We start from the raw sequence: 18,107 nt of genomic DNA on the forward strand, positions 1-18,107 counted from the left end.
GAAGGAATGTCTTTAAAAAAATGACAGCTTAAAAAAATAACTCTGAGAAAGATGCAAAGTAAAAAGTGTGACACATTTAAAGTTAGGATAGTTTCACTGCAAAAACAGTAACAATAATAAACAGCTAACATGCTTAAAACACCGATGAATGCCATGTTGCCATTCTTCTTAAGTTTCTGCTTTTACTAATCTCCATCCAGTTGGTGAATAAATAAACTACAGAGCAAGAAAAATATACAAATATTTGTTGGGAAAATTGTTTATTTTCAAGTGATGTTTAAACAGAAATATAGAATAGATAGGAAATTACTGTGCTTTTATTTTTTTATAAACAATAATGTAATACAGACTGAAGAACAAGGCAGAAACTTGAGAAAAGAAAGAACAATTATTACAAATATTATTTTTTTCCTCCCTTCAAATATTTATGAAAATGTTTAAAGACTGACCAAATCCCATGAAGAAGTACCATAAGAAAGCCCCATAGCAGTATCTGGCTTCTAAAGTTTTGAAAAATTATTTTGAATCTAAGACTTATCAATAACTTTTTCCTACCCATTCCACTTATTCTGAGAACTAGATACAGAATTAAAACAAACTACTCTTCTAACAGCCTGTTTGAAGAAATGAAAATGGGTATGAGAAGATATGAGCAGAAAGACGTTAATATCTAGAGACCTCCAAGCAGGCAGGCCACTCCCAACTACTTGCTGTCCTTCCAGGAAAACTAAACGGCATTAATATATATATATCAACAGGTTACAAAATCCAACATTATAAGGAGTCTGATCAGTTATCAGTTGGTGGTCTAGGATGGTTTGCTTAGCTCTCACATGGTGGCCAAAGCTCAGATCTATAAGCAGAAATTACATTTACACAACTTAAGTTTGCAAATAGCTCTCATAGATAAACAAATCTCAACAGCCCAGCATCTTTAAAGTATTAAGAGTAATTAAACAATGATTTTAAGTTAGAAACAAAGGTTTGAAGAGAGAGGTGAAAAAATGGAAGAAAAGGAACAGAAGGATTTGGTTTATAAGCAAAGCACATATACTTTCCTCTAATTCAACTGCAGAAGCTTCATGAATTCACTGTAGCACAAGTGCTGACTTCAACAAACAATGCAGTAAAATGAGTTTCTTGTGAACACTTCCCCAAATAATGTAAGATACTTGGAAAAATACGTTTAATAAACATTAGTTCTTAAAGCCTCACTGGAAGATGCAACTTTCTCTACGACTTCTAAAATAGGAAAGATTAGAATAAAAAGGATCAGTATCACAAATTTGCTGGACATTGTTAGTATTACATATTTTTAGATCATCTAGGAGCTGGATAAAATGTCATTTGGATCTGTTCTATGTAGTTTTTGCTTAAAAAACTGCAAAGGCTACGTATGCAGATATGACCAGTGAAAAAGATAATTTTAACTTGCCATCATTAAGACTATAAAGAACTAATTAATGCATGTGGATGCCAGTATGAGTTTTAAAACTTGTTGAACATTTAATAATATAAAGACATTTATCCATGAGATGGTTGATTTTAAGGTATTTAATGAAGTGTCAGACCTACATCATTTTGGGTACATTTTATTATGACCTCAAATAAGGCAGGTATATTAACTGTTGCATCTACTTTACAAAAGGATGAAAAATATTAAATTCAAGTCCACAACTTTCAGAAACAGAATCTTCAGTAGGTAATTAAATTCTTCAAGTAATTAAAAATTGATAATGTTGAAATTGAATAATTAAATTCAAAAGTCAGCAAAATCTTAACTTATTGTACCTCTTGTTTCACAGTGTTGGCCAGAACTTAGTTTAATTAAAATACTTAATTGTTAAAAGTATAGAGCAAGCTGAATAGTAAAAATTATGTCACTGGTCTGAAAAAAAAAAAGATTGCATATCAGGTATCTTTCCTTTGAAGAAAACTGAAACAATTACTCTATTTCCACTTAGCCTATCAGGAAGAAAAGGCTTCATTTTCATTTTGGTTCATTTTTCTGATGACAATAAAAGAAATTCTACCCTTAAAAGGCCTAACTCTGTAAAAACCTCAGACAAGATCATTCGTGTTAGGATTAACAAATAACAGCGGCTCCAACCTCAACAACAATCTTTCACCAAATCATGACTTAAAAAGTAAAACCAAAGTGTGGATAAATTACAATTCCACACGTTGCATCTTCAAAAAGTACAGTCAATTCTAATGATAAATTTGGAGAGTCCATTGAAAATGGGACTTTTCACACATACACTTAAAAAAGATCTGTTCATCATTCTGTATTGGTTTAAAAAGTCTTTTCTGTAATTAAGAGACTTTTGTGAAATCTCATATTCAACTGGCAAGAATTTTCAGCGGCAATGTGGATTCGATACTTTATAGATTTTTATGCACAGTTTTCTTCTGGTCTCGAAATGAAAATAGATCGTTAGGGAGAGAACAATTTGCACTCCTCAAATGACACAGAACATCGTGGCATTTGTGTTCTCAAATTTAAATTTGGCTTTTCTGGGGGTAAAAAAAAAAAGAGCATAACATGTCCTTAGGGGAAAAAAAATCTTTTCAAAATGCAAGTTTGAAGTTTAGAGTAAAAGTTTGCTCTTGTTCAAAGGGGGAGAGAAACTGAACATGATTAATAGAAAAGGGGGTGGGCGGGAAGGAGCGTAAGCGCGGCAGCGGGCGGTAGGACCGCGCAGACGCCGCTCGCCCTGCAGCGCCCGAGCGAGCTCCATCAGGGCAATTAGAGCCGCGCCGGCCGCGCCGAGAAGGGCGCTGTCAGGCTTAATCTGCGCGCTGACGGGCAGCGCGAAGCCCAAGCTCAGCCCGCAGGAAGCACGACCAGTGAACCCATATTGCTTTGACAGTTGCACTCATCTAGAAATAATGCAAAACGCTATTTAGATGTATATATCACGACCCTGTGCTCTAGGAAGAAAACAATCTAATGAGGGGCTGGGAGTCTGCACGCCGACAACAAGCAGTGGGGAGAAGTGTGGATGCATGCGCGGGTGTGGTTCCTTCTCTTCCCCGCCCCCGGCTCGCTCGCTCGCTCGCTCTCCTCTTACAACTCTTCGTGCTTTATTCTGTGGGAGCGTCGCGTCAGAGCTGGCTTCAGGGAACTGGTCTTTGCCTCGGAGGCTTCCGTAAAGAATTTGAAAATAGACGGGAAGCTCTTCCAGGAAGTTAGCTCGTGACGATCGGTGCCTGCAGAGAGCACAGAATTGGTTAGGCGGTGGCCTCACGCAGTGCCCGGCGCGAGTGGGGAAGGCGAGGCCTGGCCGAAATCAGACGATGGGCCGCCCTCCGCCCGGCCCCGCCCCGCCCCCAGTCGCCCACCGCCCCGCGCCCGTGCTGGGGCCCTCGGAGACCCTGGCGCTCGGGACTCGAGCTCGTAAACCTGGGCTCCAGGCGAGGGGGAGGCAAGGCCAGGGCGGTCCGGGGCTGCGGGCCTCCCAGGACTCTCCCCACACACTTCTACCGTAGGGGCTTACTGTCCCCTCTGGGCTCAGAGAACCCGAGACTCCCACCGAAGTCTGCGTGTCCGCGGGCGGCGCCCTGGGGCCGCAACCGGGAATAGGGGCTTCCTCCAGCCAGAGCCCCGCTCCCGCTCCCGCCCCCGAAGGGCGGCCGGGGCGCCACGGCCGGGACCCTCCCCGCGGGTCGCCTGAGGCGCGGCTGGCGGCCCCGCTGCCCTCGGCTCTGCGGGCCAATCGAGGCGCTCGGCGGAAGCGCCCTTCCCCCTCCCGCCCGAAACCACCCACCGCCCGGCTCGGCGCGGGATTGGCTTCCCCTGCGGGCGGGATCGGCCTCTACACCCACCCCGAGTATCTAGGCTTCCTAACTGGGAGAAGAAAAAAAAAAAAAATCGCATTTTCCTTGCCTCTCCCGGAAACTGTGCCTTTGGATATGATTCTCTAGAGAGGTCATTGGATGCTTAAATAAAGGGCTAGATTCAAAAGAGACTCTTGCCTTGAGGTGTTCTAGCAGGCTATATTTTCAAGGACTTTAAGGCAGTGACGACTTAAAGAGCATTTACACATTGCAGTCCAGTCTACTCCAACTCTGCCTGTGGGACAGACTTCAACCGCCCTCGGAGGATTTCCTCTGCACAACACTCTTAAGCTGAGGCTTCTTGGTGGCGCAGTGGTTAAGTGACCTCGGTTGTTACAGAAAAGGATGGAGGTTCATATCCCTCTCTGCTGAGAAGGAAGTGAATCTGGCAGTCTTGTAACCCGTTGGAGACACTTTTACTCGGTCACACGGAGTCACTCAATCAGAATCTACTTGAGACTTTAGGTTTTTTGGTTTGGGACTCTTTGGGAAAAGACAAATCTCACAACCCCGTGGAGGCAATATGAATCTCTGCACCTTTTAGTCTGTCAGCAGGAACTTAGAAAATACAGGTTTAGTTGTCAGTTTACATGGTTATTTTATTAAATCGTCTTTCTGTGGTTTCAACTTTGTACAGCATTTTCAAAATAATTTCTCCTTCAGTTTAATGCAGGAAGCAAATGACATTGATGTAGTCATAACAGATGAGGAAAGGAATCTGTTTTTCAGTCCCTGTGATAGTTTATATAATTTTACTAGTAACTTTGTAACCCTGAGTATTTAAAAAAAAAACAAAACCCAAAAACTGCAATTGAAGAAAACTCTCTCATAGAAATAATGAATGAACAGCTTTGAAAGAGTTGACATTTTTCTTCCTAGATCTCCCAATTATGCAGATGCTGCCTGGAAGCCTCTGGATTCAGGGCCTCTGTCTGATACTTTAACATTGTTAATGATAATTCTTTAGTCTGTAATAGTAGGTCATTGCTATGGTTACTCTACAATGGTGCAACACTTTGCTTTCCCCTTCAGCTATTCGCAGAGACCTGGTAACCACATTTGTTGCCTAGCAACAGTTTTGTGACAGTATCACAATCTGGGAGTTACAACAATAAGGATGCTGTGGCTGTGGTTGGCCAGACAGCAGAAAGCTACAGTCTGTGCCTGTGACATAGCTGTGGGAGCCAGTCTTAACATAGAATCTAGCCTGGTGAACTCTCTCCTCATAAAGGTCCTCACAAGGATGCTTCCTATTCCTCTCCCCTCTGTGTATGTGCCCATAGTTTAAGATCCAGTATTGAAGCACATCACCAAGAAATATCCCCCAACATTACTGTATTATGAAGTCAGTTCTCTATATGTTTACTCATTTGGGGGAAAAGTGATTGCTACTTAATGGGAGGGAGATTTATCCTTGCAAACTCTTAAGTTACTTGACTGAATATTCACAAGTTTTGATAGAATTCTCAGATATATGTGCAGCTTTGTTACTGTTGTTAGGTGCCATTGAGTAGTGTATGACTCAAAGTGACCCTATGAAGAGCAGATCTGAACCTTGTCCTGTTCCATCTTCATCACCTCTGACCTCTGACACAGATGAGCCCATTGCTACAGTCAAAGTGTCAATCTCGTTGAGGAGGCTTTCCTCTCTTTTGATGACCCTCTAGTTTTCTAAGTATGATACTCTTTTTCAAGGAATACCCTCTTCCAGCAACATGCCTAAACCGTGTGAGATGAAGCTACACCATTCTTGCCTCCAAGGAGCATTCTGGCTGTACTTCCTCCAAGATATTATCTGTTCTTCTGACATTCTGATAATGGCTTTCATAGCCATTGCTTGTCTTTGACACGTAGATGGGTGGGAATATGCAAATGAGGCATGTTAGCCTACCCACAAAGAGACTGGCTGTCTACTAATCTAAAAGGGGATTGGCTTGTCTTGCCATTAAATTGAGCAGCCAGGTAGCAGAAGAGAAGACCTCCCTGCCATAGGCAAAGAAGAAATCTCACCACCAGGAAAAGAGCAAGCAAGAGGGTCTATAGGACTAAAAACAATACAAGTCACAGCAGAGAAACAGAGACCTGACATGAGGTGGAGCCTTGGTACTGCTACATCACTAGAACCATCGATAAGAGCCTTTTCTCAAAAGACACGGAAAGAATTTTCACAGAGGAACATATTCAAATGGCCAGCAGACATTGGTAGAAATGCTCCAAATCACTGACAATAAGAGAGATGCAAATAAAAACCACAATGAGATTACCACCTCACTCCAGCAGCAGTGGGCAAGTTTAGTAAAAAACGTTGGAGAGGATGTGGTGAGATAGGAACTCTTCTACATTGTTGGTGGGGTTATAAAATGGTGCAATCACTCTGGAAGGCAGTTTGGCACTTCCTCAAAAAGCTGAACATAGAAATTCCATATGACCCAGCTGTTCCATTGCTTGGGATATACTGAAAAAAAAAAAAAAAATGAGAACCGAGACTCAAATGGAAACTTGTACACCAATGTTCATAGCAGCATTATGCACCATCACAAGAACATGGAAACAGCCCAGATGTCCAACCACAAACTAATGGATTGAGAAGTTGTGATACATTCATACAATGGGATACTATGCAGCATGCAGGAGCAATGATTTTGTAAATTACTACCTAACTAGGGAGGGATTGGAGGGCATTATGCTGAGTGAACTAACTCAGTCCACAAGGACAGATACTGTATAAAACCATGATTGTAGAATGAGTATGAGGATCGAAGAGAGGGGGAATGGAAGCAGAGGGATGAGGATGGGCGGGTGTGATGGTGTTAATCATAGGGTTGCACAATTCAATGGGAGTGTATGAAGGAAATGGGAAGGATCTTTTGTGAAAAACAATGTATTCAAACTTTGCAAATAAATCAGTATAAAAGTAAAAAAAAACTCAAAAGAGCCTCTGCTCAAGTTTGTTGGGCAATTCAGGGTGTGAGCCATAATCTGTAGGACTGGGAACATTGTAACACTGGCCTAAAGATGCAAGCCTAAGGCTGAGGTGCCTGTGAGGACATTTTGGAAGCTGTCCCAAATTCTAGAAGTACTGACTATAGTAGCATTCTGCTACTAACCTGGATTATAATATTTTGATTTTTCTAATATGGTTTTGTGTAATCTGTGAGCTATTGCATCAGATTTTGGACCCAGTAAAGCAGTGACTGGTGTTCAGATGAGTAGAAAGAGGTGCACAGGGTGGGGGACATGTCTGATCTCCTGGGAATTGGTTTTGTGCTATTGATGCTGTTGATGGGGACAATTCCCCTTTGTGAAGCTGGTAAAGGTCAGATATGGCCACCCTATGTGACCCTTGCTTTTTTTGACACAGTCCACAGGGTATTTTTAACACCTTAACTGAAAGTCATCAGTTCTTCTTCTGCCATCCTTATTCATTATCCAGCTCTCAGATGCATAGCAAGTAATTGAAAAGACCATGTCTTGAATCAGGTTCAGTTTAGTCTTCAAACTGACATCACTCCTCATCAGTAATTTAGAGAGGTCTCTGACAGTGGACTTTCCCAATGCAATATGTCTCTTAATTTCCTTTCTACTAGTACCAAGGGTGTTGACTGTGGACCTAAGTAAGATGAAATCATTGACAATTTCAGTCTTGTCTCCATCTGTCATAATGTTGCTTCTTGGTCTATTGGTGAGGATATTTATCTTCTTTGTTGAGCTACAATATATATAGAAAGATGTAGTCGTCAATCTTCTGCAGCTAGCATTTCAAGTCTTCCTCATACTCAACAAGCACGGTTGTGTTATTTGCATGATGAACTGGATCTTCATGGAGTCTAGCTTATTGAATGAAAGACTAAGCATACAGATTGAATAGGTATACAGAAAGGATTCAACCTTGACATGAAGTGTACCCTGCTTTGTCTAGAACAACAGCATCTTGGTCTAGGTATAGCTTTCATATGAACATAAGTATTCTGGGAATCCATTCTTCTCAATGTCAGCCACAGTTTGTTATGACCTACGCAGTCAAATACTTTTATTACACAGTCAATAAAACACAAATAGACATTCTTCTGGATTATTATTAGGTGTGTAAAATCTACAGTCTTTAATTTATTAATTAATAATTATTAATTTACTATTATTATTACTACTACTTTATTGTAATTTCATTATTTGGGATTCTTTAGAATTTGAAATCCTAATACTATCAAAATATGAATAAGCAGTTCTAAATATTCTCAGACATGTCTACTTTAAATATTTTATGAATATATCTAGAAGTGGGCTTCATTTTTAGATGGGCTTATGAAATGTTTGAATGAATTTATGAATTATGTTTCTATAATACTTGCAACTCTAGTTCCATTTCAGTAGTAAGTACTTATTGTTACACTTATGATAATAAAACATTTGTTTTTAAAGAGTAAGGGCCATGTGGTGATGGATATATGTGACCTTTAACAACTTCACTAAGTGAAACCATCCCCATTAACCTCATTAACAACATAAAACCAATTCCCATGAGGCCAAACATGTCCCTCACACTTCCACACCTCATTCTACTCATCCCAGACACCAATCCTACTACTGTTTTACTGGGCCCCAAAATCATGTGATAGCTCACAGACCATAAAGAATCATATTGTTGTTGTTGATTGCCTTAGAGTTGAGCATGCCTCATAGTGAACCTATGAACAAAAGGCCTGTAGCCTTTCTATATTCTTCAGGTTCATAGAGTTTCCAGAGGCATGTGGTTCCAAACTTGTCTTAAACTGGGAGCTCTACCAAATGCTGTCCACCTTGGCAGCCATTATGACATTTGACCCCCAATGGCACAAGGTTCAGTTTCACAGCAAACCCAGATTACCTCAGTACAGCAAACTGACAGAAGAGTGCTGTCCCACTTAGAAGAATGTTCCTCGAAAGTGAAATAACACTAGGCCCTTGGGCCCAACTGACTTTTAAATACAGAGGCCCTCCATATACATAAACAAAAGTCCTGACGCCTTTCTACTGTTGTTAGGTGCCATCAAATCAAAGCTGATTCATAGCAACCCTATGAACAACTTATCTTAACACTGTCCTAGCCTGTGCCATCCTCACAATCTGATACACTCAAGCCTATTGCTGCAGTCACCGTGTCAACCACCTTAAGGGTCTTCCTCTCCTTTATTGTCCCTCCCAAACATGTTAGGGAAGTCCAAAGACTATAATTTGGGTTAACAGCAGAATACAATCAGGGCAGCTTCTGAAACGTGTCCCCAGATGCCTCTGCCTTGAGCCTTGTAGCTTTAGACCAGTGTTACAAAGCTCTCAGTCCCGCCAGTTATGGCTCTCTCCTAACTCAGGTCCTCCAACAAACTTGGGCAGAAGGCTCTTAGCTCCTGTTCCATGGCTTAGGTCTCTCCTTCTCTGCTGTGGCTGCTATGGCTGCTGTTCCAGCAGCCTAGTCTGGCTGGTGCAAGAATCTCTGACCTGAAGGACGTGCTACGTTCTCTTGCTTCTTCTTTGCTAGTGGGAAAGAGCCTCTCATTCTGCTGCTGGAACAGCTCAATTTAATGGTGGGACTAGCCAATCCCATTGTGGATAGGCTAACACACCCTATTTGCATATTCCCATTCATCCACACAGCAAAGTCAGGCAATGGTTAGGAAAGCCATTTTGAACATTAAACCCTTTACCATTACAATTTTAAAATCAGCTTTGTGTCTTTCTTGTGAAAAACCAAAACCCATTCTTAGATTCAATGCCTACTCTCAATACAAGTAAGCAACACAAAATGTAAGAATGGTGTTAATAGTCTTTTCCTTTCAATTTTCCTTGCTTCCAGCCATATTAAGATTTCCTCTATAGTAATCACACATAACAATCAGCTCAAGTATATCAGAGATGATGAGGATGGCACAGGATAGGGAAAGGTTCAGATCCATTGTTCACAGGATTGCTATGAATCGTAGTATGAACCTAACGACAATCACACATACCTACTAGGGTTAGTTACCAAGGCTGTGATCAATCTGTATGCTTTCTTGGAGACTTCTCTATAATTCCTACCACCCTTGGAAAAACATTTCAAGGTATATATAGGTACACACACACACACACACACACACACATTATATATAAAATCCAACTCATAGTCATAAAGTCAGAATTGACTCATAGCTGGTCCTGTGGAGGGTTTCTGAAGGCTATAAATCACACAGGTGGAAATGTCCACCTTTCTCACATGGAGGAGCTGGTGGAGTTGAAGCAGTAGAGGTGTTACTTGGGGATTAACAACACAACTTCCTAGGTACCACCAGAGCTCCCTATGTCACGAGGATGACTGAGTGGTTAAGACACTGGACTTATGGTCTAAATAGAATTATGTCTGCATGCAATCTAACCATAGTCATGGTAGCAATAATTAAGAGGGATCTAAAAGAGCACTCAAAATGCATCAGAGAGCTGGACAATGACTAAGATGATAGAAGAAAAATCAATGCCTTTGAGGTATACTGGAGAATAGTATAGAACACACTGTGTACTGCCAAAAGAACAAATAGGTCTTTCCCGGACAGGGTGAAACCAAGTTGTTCCTTGCAGGCAAGGATTTTGAAGTTCTGTTTCACATACTTTGGTAATATTGTCAGAAGGGACCAGTCCGTGGAGAAGGACATTATGTTTGGAAGGGTAGAGGGACAGCGCAGGAGAGGGAGACCCTGAATGAGAAGGGTTGACATAATGACTGGGGTAATGGGGGGTAGGAATGTTGTAGTCAGTGAGATTGGTTCAGGACAGAGCAGGATTCAGAACTACTGTGCATTAGGCCCCCTGTAAGTTGCAGTGACATAACAACAAGAAGAAAGAAAAACTGGTAACTTAGTCTCTAGGGCATTGCACTACTAACCCAAAAGTGGTATCTCTCTGGAGGTTCAAAGCTACCAGCAGCTCCAAGAGAAAGCTGGGTAATCTTCTCCTGTGCCGTTCACTGCTTCTGAAGACTCGCTGGAGGGTCAGCTATGATTCAGTTCCAACCCAACAGCAGACACCAAGTAGTGAGTGAAGTAAAAGAATAAATGGTCAGAAGCAATTCTAACTCCTTTATTTTTTTTTTTGGAGACAATCTTTTGAAGGATGATAAAATTTTCCTAGTGATAAGATCTTCTGTATTAGTAAAGATTTTCTTAGTGGATAATTCAATTTTTGGAGGAGAAATCAGTTTCTACTATATAAAAGCAAGTCTGTATCAAAGTAAAACGTGAAGACTTGGAATGCTAAGTTTCAACCAGTGGTTCTTATAGTGGATGGGATAGTCTTTTGGGACATTCTGGAAATTTATAAGGGTATTTTTGATTGTGAGGTACATTCAGTATTTACTTGGCTGGACATTGGGCCGGTAGACATTTGTAATATTTAGGAGAGCATAGAAGGATAAAGAATTGTTCAGAGTTCCATATGGTTTTCAAATGTTCTATCACGTGAGTTGAAAAACCTGTCATAATGATCCTTCACTGCCTTTGGAATGGAACTGGCTCACAGCTTACCCTCCAGAAGGTTTTCAGGAGGCTGTAAATAGCAAGGAAGGAGAGTGCCCATCTTTTTTGCATGCAGTCAATGATGCAATGTCTAAGGGTAAGCAGTGTACCTTCCTACAGATGAGGCATAGGCTTAAATTTAAATCTGGCTTACAAATACTATCAAAAGATATTTTTATAATATTTTAATATACACAGACTTTTCCAAGAATCCAACTACTACCTAAACTGAGAGGCTTCTTTACTTTGTTGTTCAGAATTTGACCAAGAGTAGCTTTCTATGTGAAAAAATCTTACCTCACAGTATTTGATTATTCGGTGATATCTAATACAGTATTTTAACGGCCAATAAGAACACTTCAGCAGCCTAAATTTGTAGCTGTTGAGTTTTATGCCATTTTATGTAAGGACTAAGTACCTGACTATTACACTTTTTATGTAATCGAGACTTTAAATACTGAAATCCATTATTATTTTTATTATGAATTACTTTTCTCCCTGGTGGCATGGTTAAGTTTTCAACTATTAGCTGAAAGACTGGTAATCCTAACCTGCTTAGAGACACCTCAGAAGCCAGGCCTGGTAATCTGCTTCTGAAAGAGAGAATCTTAATAAAGAAAACCTACTTTTTCTTCACACACTGGGGTGCCATGCTTTGGAAGCAACTCAAAAGTGACTAACAACAATATGTTAACTAGAACATTACAATAATTTAACACTTTCCTAAGTAGGTAGATTCTATTACCTCTAGATTTTGTTTCAGAACAGTGTAAAAACACTGTATAATATTTAGGCAATCAAGGGTCAGCTTTAATAGAAATCAATAGTTGATCTTTCTTTATGTCATTAGACCCTAGTTGTCTCAGTGAATCTGAACCTATTCTGTTCTTCCTTTTATCTTTCTATCCTTTTCTTATATCTTAATTTTGTTCATTAATACTATTTGTTAAATGATGTAATTAATTGTGAAATAACAAAAAATGAGGGTGAAAGATCTAAGCACAACTGATAACAGTGCATCTAAATTCCAAAATCAATCTCCATAATAGTCTATGTGCTTCCTACTGCTAAAGGGGCCCTTTAGAGTAGTGAGAGAAGATCTTCACCCTGAAACCCACAGCGTCCCTTTTCAGCAGGAAGTAGCTAAGAGAATACGCCATCCCCTTTTCCTTATGAATCAGGGTGAAGTCTCTCTCAGGGAGGAGTGATAGGGAATGGCAAAGGACACACTGACAAAGGAGATTAATCAGAACTGGCTTTGACAAGCACTGTGGCAATTGGACAATTAAAACAGACATTCGGAGGGCGGGGGAAGAACAACAAACTGGGGAGGAGGATAGAGAGAATGGTGCAGCAATGAAGGAATGAAAACCCAAAATCCCTGTAAATGTTCATTAAAACTAATAAAATTTAATAATAATTAAAAAAAGAAATAAAAAAATATTTCACTCAGTGTTTATACTGAATCAATCCTTTTGCAAAAAATGTCAAATGAATTGTAGCAAATTTTAGAGGGGTAAAAGCTAGTCCATTGGTCAAAACAGTTAGAAATTTTAAACATGAAGGATAAGCTTATAAATAATATAACTCCAGATTTCTAAAATGTAACCACTGTTTTCAAAAAAGATAACATTTTTACAAAAAAATGTCCAGTAGTGGAATAAAGTAGTAGATAAAGTTTTTTTTTGTTGTGCATTGAGTCAAACACAACTCATAGTGACCCTATGAACAAATGATCTGAACCCTGTTCTATCCTGAACTTCACACTTCCTGACACACAAAAGCCCACTGCAGAAGTCCCTGTATCAATCCACCTGGTTGCGGGTCTTTCTTTCCTTCTCCAACTCTGCACCCTTCTGGACGTCATGTCCTTCTCCAATGAATAGCACCTCCTAGCAACATGTCCAAAGTATGTGAGATAAACCCTCATCATTCTTGCCTCCAAAGAGCACTCTGCCTGCATCATCTCAAAGAAAAATATGTTTATTCCCTTGGCCATCCACAGGATATTCAGAGCCCTTCTCCACAGCTCCAAGTCGTCAATTCTTTTTCTGTCTTTCTCGTTCACTGTCCAGGTCTGGATGCATAGCTAGTAACTGGTAAGACTATGGCTTGAATCAAATGTATCTTAGTCCTCAAACTGACATTGCTACACCTAAACACTTTGGAAGGGTCCCTAACTGCAGATTTTCCCAGTGCAACGTGTCTCCTTATTTCCTGACTGCTTGTACCAAGGGTGTTAATTGTGGGTCAAGCAAGGTGAAGCTGTTGACAGTTTCATTCTCCTCTCCATCTATCGTGACATTGCCTATCAGTCCAGTGGTAAGAATCTTTGTTTTCCTGACATTGACATGCAATCCATAGTGAAGGCTGCATTCCCTGATCTTCTACAAGTGCTTCAAGCCCTCCTCATGTTCAGCAAGCAAGTTGTATCATCTGCAATAACACAGGTTACTGATGACTCTCCTTCCAATCCTGATGCCACACTCCTCCTCACAGAATCCATCTTCTCAGATTATTTGATCAGTATACACTGATTGACTAGGTATGGAGAGAGAACTCTAATGCACTCCCTTCTCAATTTTAAACCATGCAGTGTTCCCCTGCTCTGTTTGCACAACAGCCTCCTGGTTCAGGTTTAGGTTCCGCATGAGCACAATCAGGTACTCAGGGATTACCATTCTTCTCAATATCAGCCACAACTTGTCATGATCCACACAGTCAAATGCTTTTGCATAGTCAATAAAGCACAATTAGACATTCTTCTAGTATTCCTTAGTTTCAGCCAAGATCCAACTGACATCAGCAATGATATCCACGGTGCCACAACCTCTTTAAAATCCTGCTTGCACTTCTGGGAGAGGGAGGCTATATTAATGCAAGGGTATTGTTGATTGTATTTTAGTCAAGCATGACCCACAGTGACCCTACGAACAAAAGGCCTGAAGCCTTTCTATAACTGTCGACATTTATCAAAGTTCATAGAGTTTCCAGAGGCATGTTGTTTAGGAAATGAGTGCCACTCCTGCTTCCTTAAATGCAACAGTAATTAGAAATTAAAAGATACCTGAAAATAGCACTGAGAGTAGAATGTTGAAAGAGTAGGATGAGAAGAAAATACTACAGTACATATCATCTTGACTCTTCCCCTTTATTCTTCCTATGGAACTTCATGACTGGTTTGCTGACAAGTCTTCATTTGAGTTAGTGCTAATAGTTATACGTTTATCAGGCAAAAACTATGCCAAATTATGCTACTGGGTTAGCAGCCAAAATCTTGATGTTTACTTTGGCTGATGCTAATTCTTTGAAGTGGTATTTCATTTTATGTAGTACATGGCTTAAAAAGTTTTATGTAAATACAATTGCTGTAAATAGAATACTTTACAATGAAGAAGTGGGTTATTTACCTTTTCTGTGACTCCTTCAATAAAGTAAGAATTCAGTGGGAAAGCAAGTAAACACTTTTCAAATGATATGACTATATACACAGTTATATATGTCTAAGAAATGGTTTAATAGTGTAGTTATTATGATGGACAGTCTGAAGAAGACTATGTTTGCACTACTGAAAAAATTTCTAATTACTGAATTGTATTAATATCACTTAATAACTGGAACATGGAATTTTTGTTGTTTGAATGTTGGAAAACTAGACATTGAAAAATGAAATGGAATGCATGGACATCAATATACTAGGCATTCATGAGATGAAAATGGACTAGCTTTGGCCATGTGCTGGGAATGAAAAACAGAAGAAGAATGGTATTGCATTCATAGTCTAACAGTAAATTTCAGGTTCTATCCTGAAATAAAATGTTGTGAGTGACAGGATATTATCCATACACATGTAAGGAAGACCTGTTAATACAACTATTATTCAAATATATGCTCCTACATCTAGAGACAAAAGGGAAGAAATTGAGTATTTTTACCATATCTTTCAATCCACAATTGACTCAACATGCAATCATGATATGTTACTGATATTGGAATGACTGGAATCCAAAGTTGGAAACAGTGAAGAAGGAATAGTAGTTGGAAAATATAGACTTGGTGATAGAAATGAGGCTGGAAAAGTCACAAAGTACAACTTTACATATGGACCTTTCCTGATGGGCTGCATAGTAATCATACTGACTACTTTTGTGGAAGGAATCATTGGAAAATCTCAATACTGGCAGTCAAAACTAGGCTAGGGGCAGACTGTAGGTCAGACCTTCAGTAACTCATATGCAAGTTCAAATTGAGGCCGACAAAAATGAAGATAAGCCCACAAAAACCAAGATAGGATCCTGAATCTATTCCATTCACATTTTAAGATCATGTTAAGTACAGGTTTGAAGCATTGAAAATTAATGATAAAAAAAAAAACAGATGAATAATTGGATAATATCAAGAATATATCATCCAAAAAAAAAGAAAAAAAAAAGAATATATCATCCATGAAGAAAGCAAAAAATCATTAAAAAGACAGAGGAGAAAGACAAAATTGAATTAGATGTCAGAAGAGACTCTAAAAATTGCACTAGAGTGTTGAGTAGCCAAAATAAAGGGGAAACATGCTGAAGTAAAAGGTGAACAGAAGATTTCAAAGGGCAGCTTGAGAAGATAAAGCAAAGTATGGAATGTGCAGAGAGTTGGAGTTGGAGAATTAAAAGGGAAGAACTCATTCTGCATTTCTGAAGCTGACAGAACTGAAAAGCAAATTTAAGCCTTGAGTTGCAATATTGAAATACACAATGGACAATATATTGAATGACCCAAAAAGCATCAAAAGAAGATGGTACAGAATAACTGTACCAAAAAGAACTGACTGACACGGAAAAATTTCAGGAAGTAACATGAGCAGGAGCCAATGGTAATGAGGCAGGAAGTGAAGCTGCATTGAAGGCACTGGCAAAAAATAAGGGCCCAGGAATCGATGTGGTACTAATTGACTTGTTTCCGTTAACAGATGCTACTCTGCATGTGCTCACCAGTTTATAACAGGAAATTTGGAGGGCAGCTGTCTGGCCAACAGTTTAGAAAAGGTCCATATTTGTTCCCAAATCTAAGAAAGGTGATTCAACAGAACATGGAAACTATTCAACAATATCATTAATATCACATGTAAGCAAGATATGCTGAAAATCATTCAAAAACACCTAGAACAGTACATAGATAAGGAATTGCTAGAAATTCAAGCAGGACTTAGAAGAGTCCATGACACCAGGGATATCACTGCTGATATCAGATGGATCCTGGCTGAAAGTAAAGAATACCAGAAAAATTTCTACTTATGCCTTCTTGACTATGCAAAGGCATCTGAATGTGCGGATCCCAACAAGTTATGGCTATTATTGAGAAGAATGGGAATCCCAGAGTACTAGGTGGTGGTAATGTGAAACCTATACCTAGACTAGGGGAATGCTGTGTGAACAGAGCAAGGGGACACTACATGGTCTAAAACTGAGAAAGGAGTGTGTCAGGATTGTAGTCTTTTTCCATACCTATTCAATCTGCAGGCTGAGCAAATTATTTGAGAAGCTGGACTCTGTGAAGAGGAATGTGGTATCAGGAATAGGAAGGAGACTTATCAATAACTTATGTTACGGAGATGACACAACTTTGCTTGCTGAAAGAGGACTTAAAGCACTTGTTGCAGAAGATCAAAGAATAGAGAATTCAATGTATATAGATTGCATCTCAATGTTAAGAAAACAAAGAATCTTACCATTGGACTGATAGGCAATATCATAAGAGAGGGATTAAAGATTGGGGGGTGGGGGTGGGGATGGGGGAATTGTATACCAATGAAGGGATTTTTTTTTCTTTTCAAAGAGAGGAGTGATCTGATGGGGAGGGGTGTGCAGGGAGAGGAGTGCAGCAATGAATGAATGGAGGTCCGGAATCTCTATAAAGGTTTATTAAAATTAATAAAAATGGAAAAAATATTGGAGCAAAAAAAAGAGATGGATTAAAGATTAAAACTTTCAACAACTTCATCTTACTTGGATCCATAATTAACACCCTTGGTACTAGAAGTCAGGGAATCAGGAGACGTATTGCACTAGGAAAGTCTGCAGTTAGGGACCTCTCCAAATTATTGAGGAATAATGATGTCAGTTTGAAGACTGATGTGTATTTTATTCAGGCCGTGGTCTTTCCAATTAATTACTATGCATCTAAGAGCTGGACAATGAATAAGGATGATAGAAGAATTAAAGCCATTAGCATGAATGTTGTAGTGCTGTATATCTCATGGACTGTAAACAAACAAACACACAAACAAAAAAAAAACAAGTCTTGGAGAGGGTACAGCCAGAGTGTTCTCTGGAGGCAAAGATAATACTTCGGCATGTTGCTTGGAAAGAGACATGATGCTAAAAGGTAGAGTGTTGGTGAAGGAGAGGAAGACCCTCGAACAGGCAGACTGACACGGAGACTGCTGCAACGGGCTCTAATGTGTCAGGAAGTATGAGCATGGCACAGAAGAGGACAGGGTTCATGTCTGTTGTTTGTAGGGTTACTATGGGTTATACTTGATTTTACAGTACCCAACAACAACAACAATGAAAATAATAAAAATCTGCTACATTAATAATGAAATAATAAAACTGTACAAAAATTAATATTAGAATGAAATAATGAACGAGAATGAAATACTACAATGCATGTTGTTGTTATGTGCCATCGAGTCGTTTCCGACTCATAGCGACCCTATGCACAACAGCTCTAAACCCTGCTCTATCCTGCGCCAACCGCACC

The 18,107-nt window shown here is 39.7% G+C and overlaps 1 protein-coding gene across 3 annotated transcripts in view; it reads right to left on the reverse strand.

Moving 5' to 3' along the window:
• Window positions 1-2,747: 2,747 nt before the first annotated feature.
• The window catches only part of FAM172A (family with sequence similarity 172, member A), a 651,833-nt gene continuing 636,473 nt past the window's right edge, over window positions 2,748-18,107 (reverse strand). Inside the window, exon 9 of one of the 3 annotated variants that reach the window (XM_006885364.1) lies at window positions 2,748-3,213. In XM_006885364.1, coding sequence (XP_006885426.1) covers window positions 3,071-3,213 — 143 coding nt within the window. In that variant the 3' untranslated portion in view covers window positions 2,748-3,070. The remainder of the gene's footprint in view (window positions 3,214-18,107) is intronic. The other 2 variants (XM_006885363.1, XM_006885362.1) reach the window with 2 other exon arrangements.

This window comes from Elephantulus edwardii, unplaced genomic scaffold (genome assembly GCF_000299155.1).
Source record: "Elephantulus edwardii isolate Elephantulus edwardi_28Jun2011 unplaced genomic scaffold, EleEdw1.0 scaffold00043, whole genome shotgun sequence".
Lineage (NCBI taxonomy): Eukaryota > Metazoa > Chordata > Mammalia > Macroscelidea > Macroscelididae > Elephantulus > Elephantulus edwardii.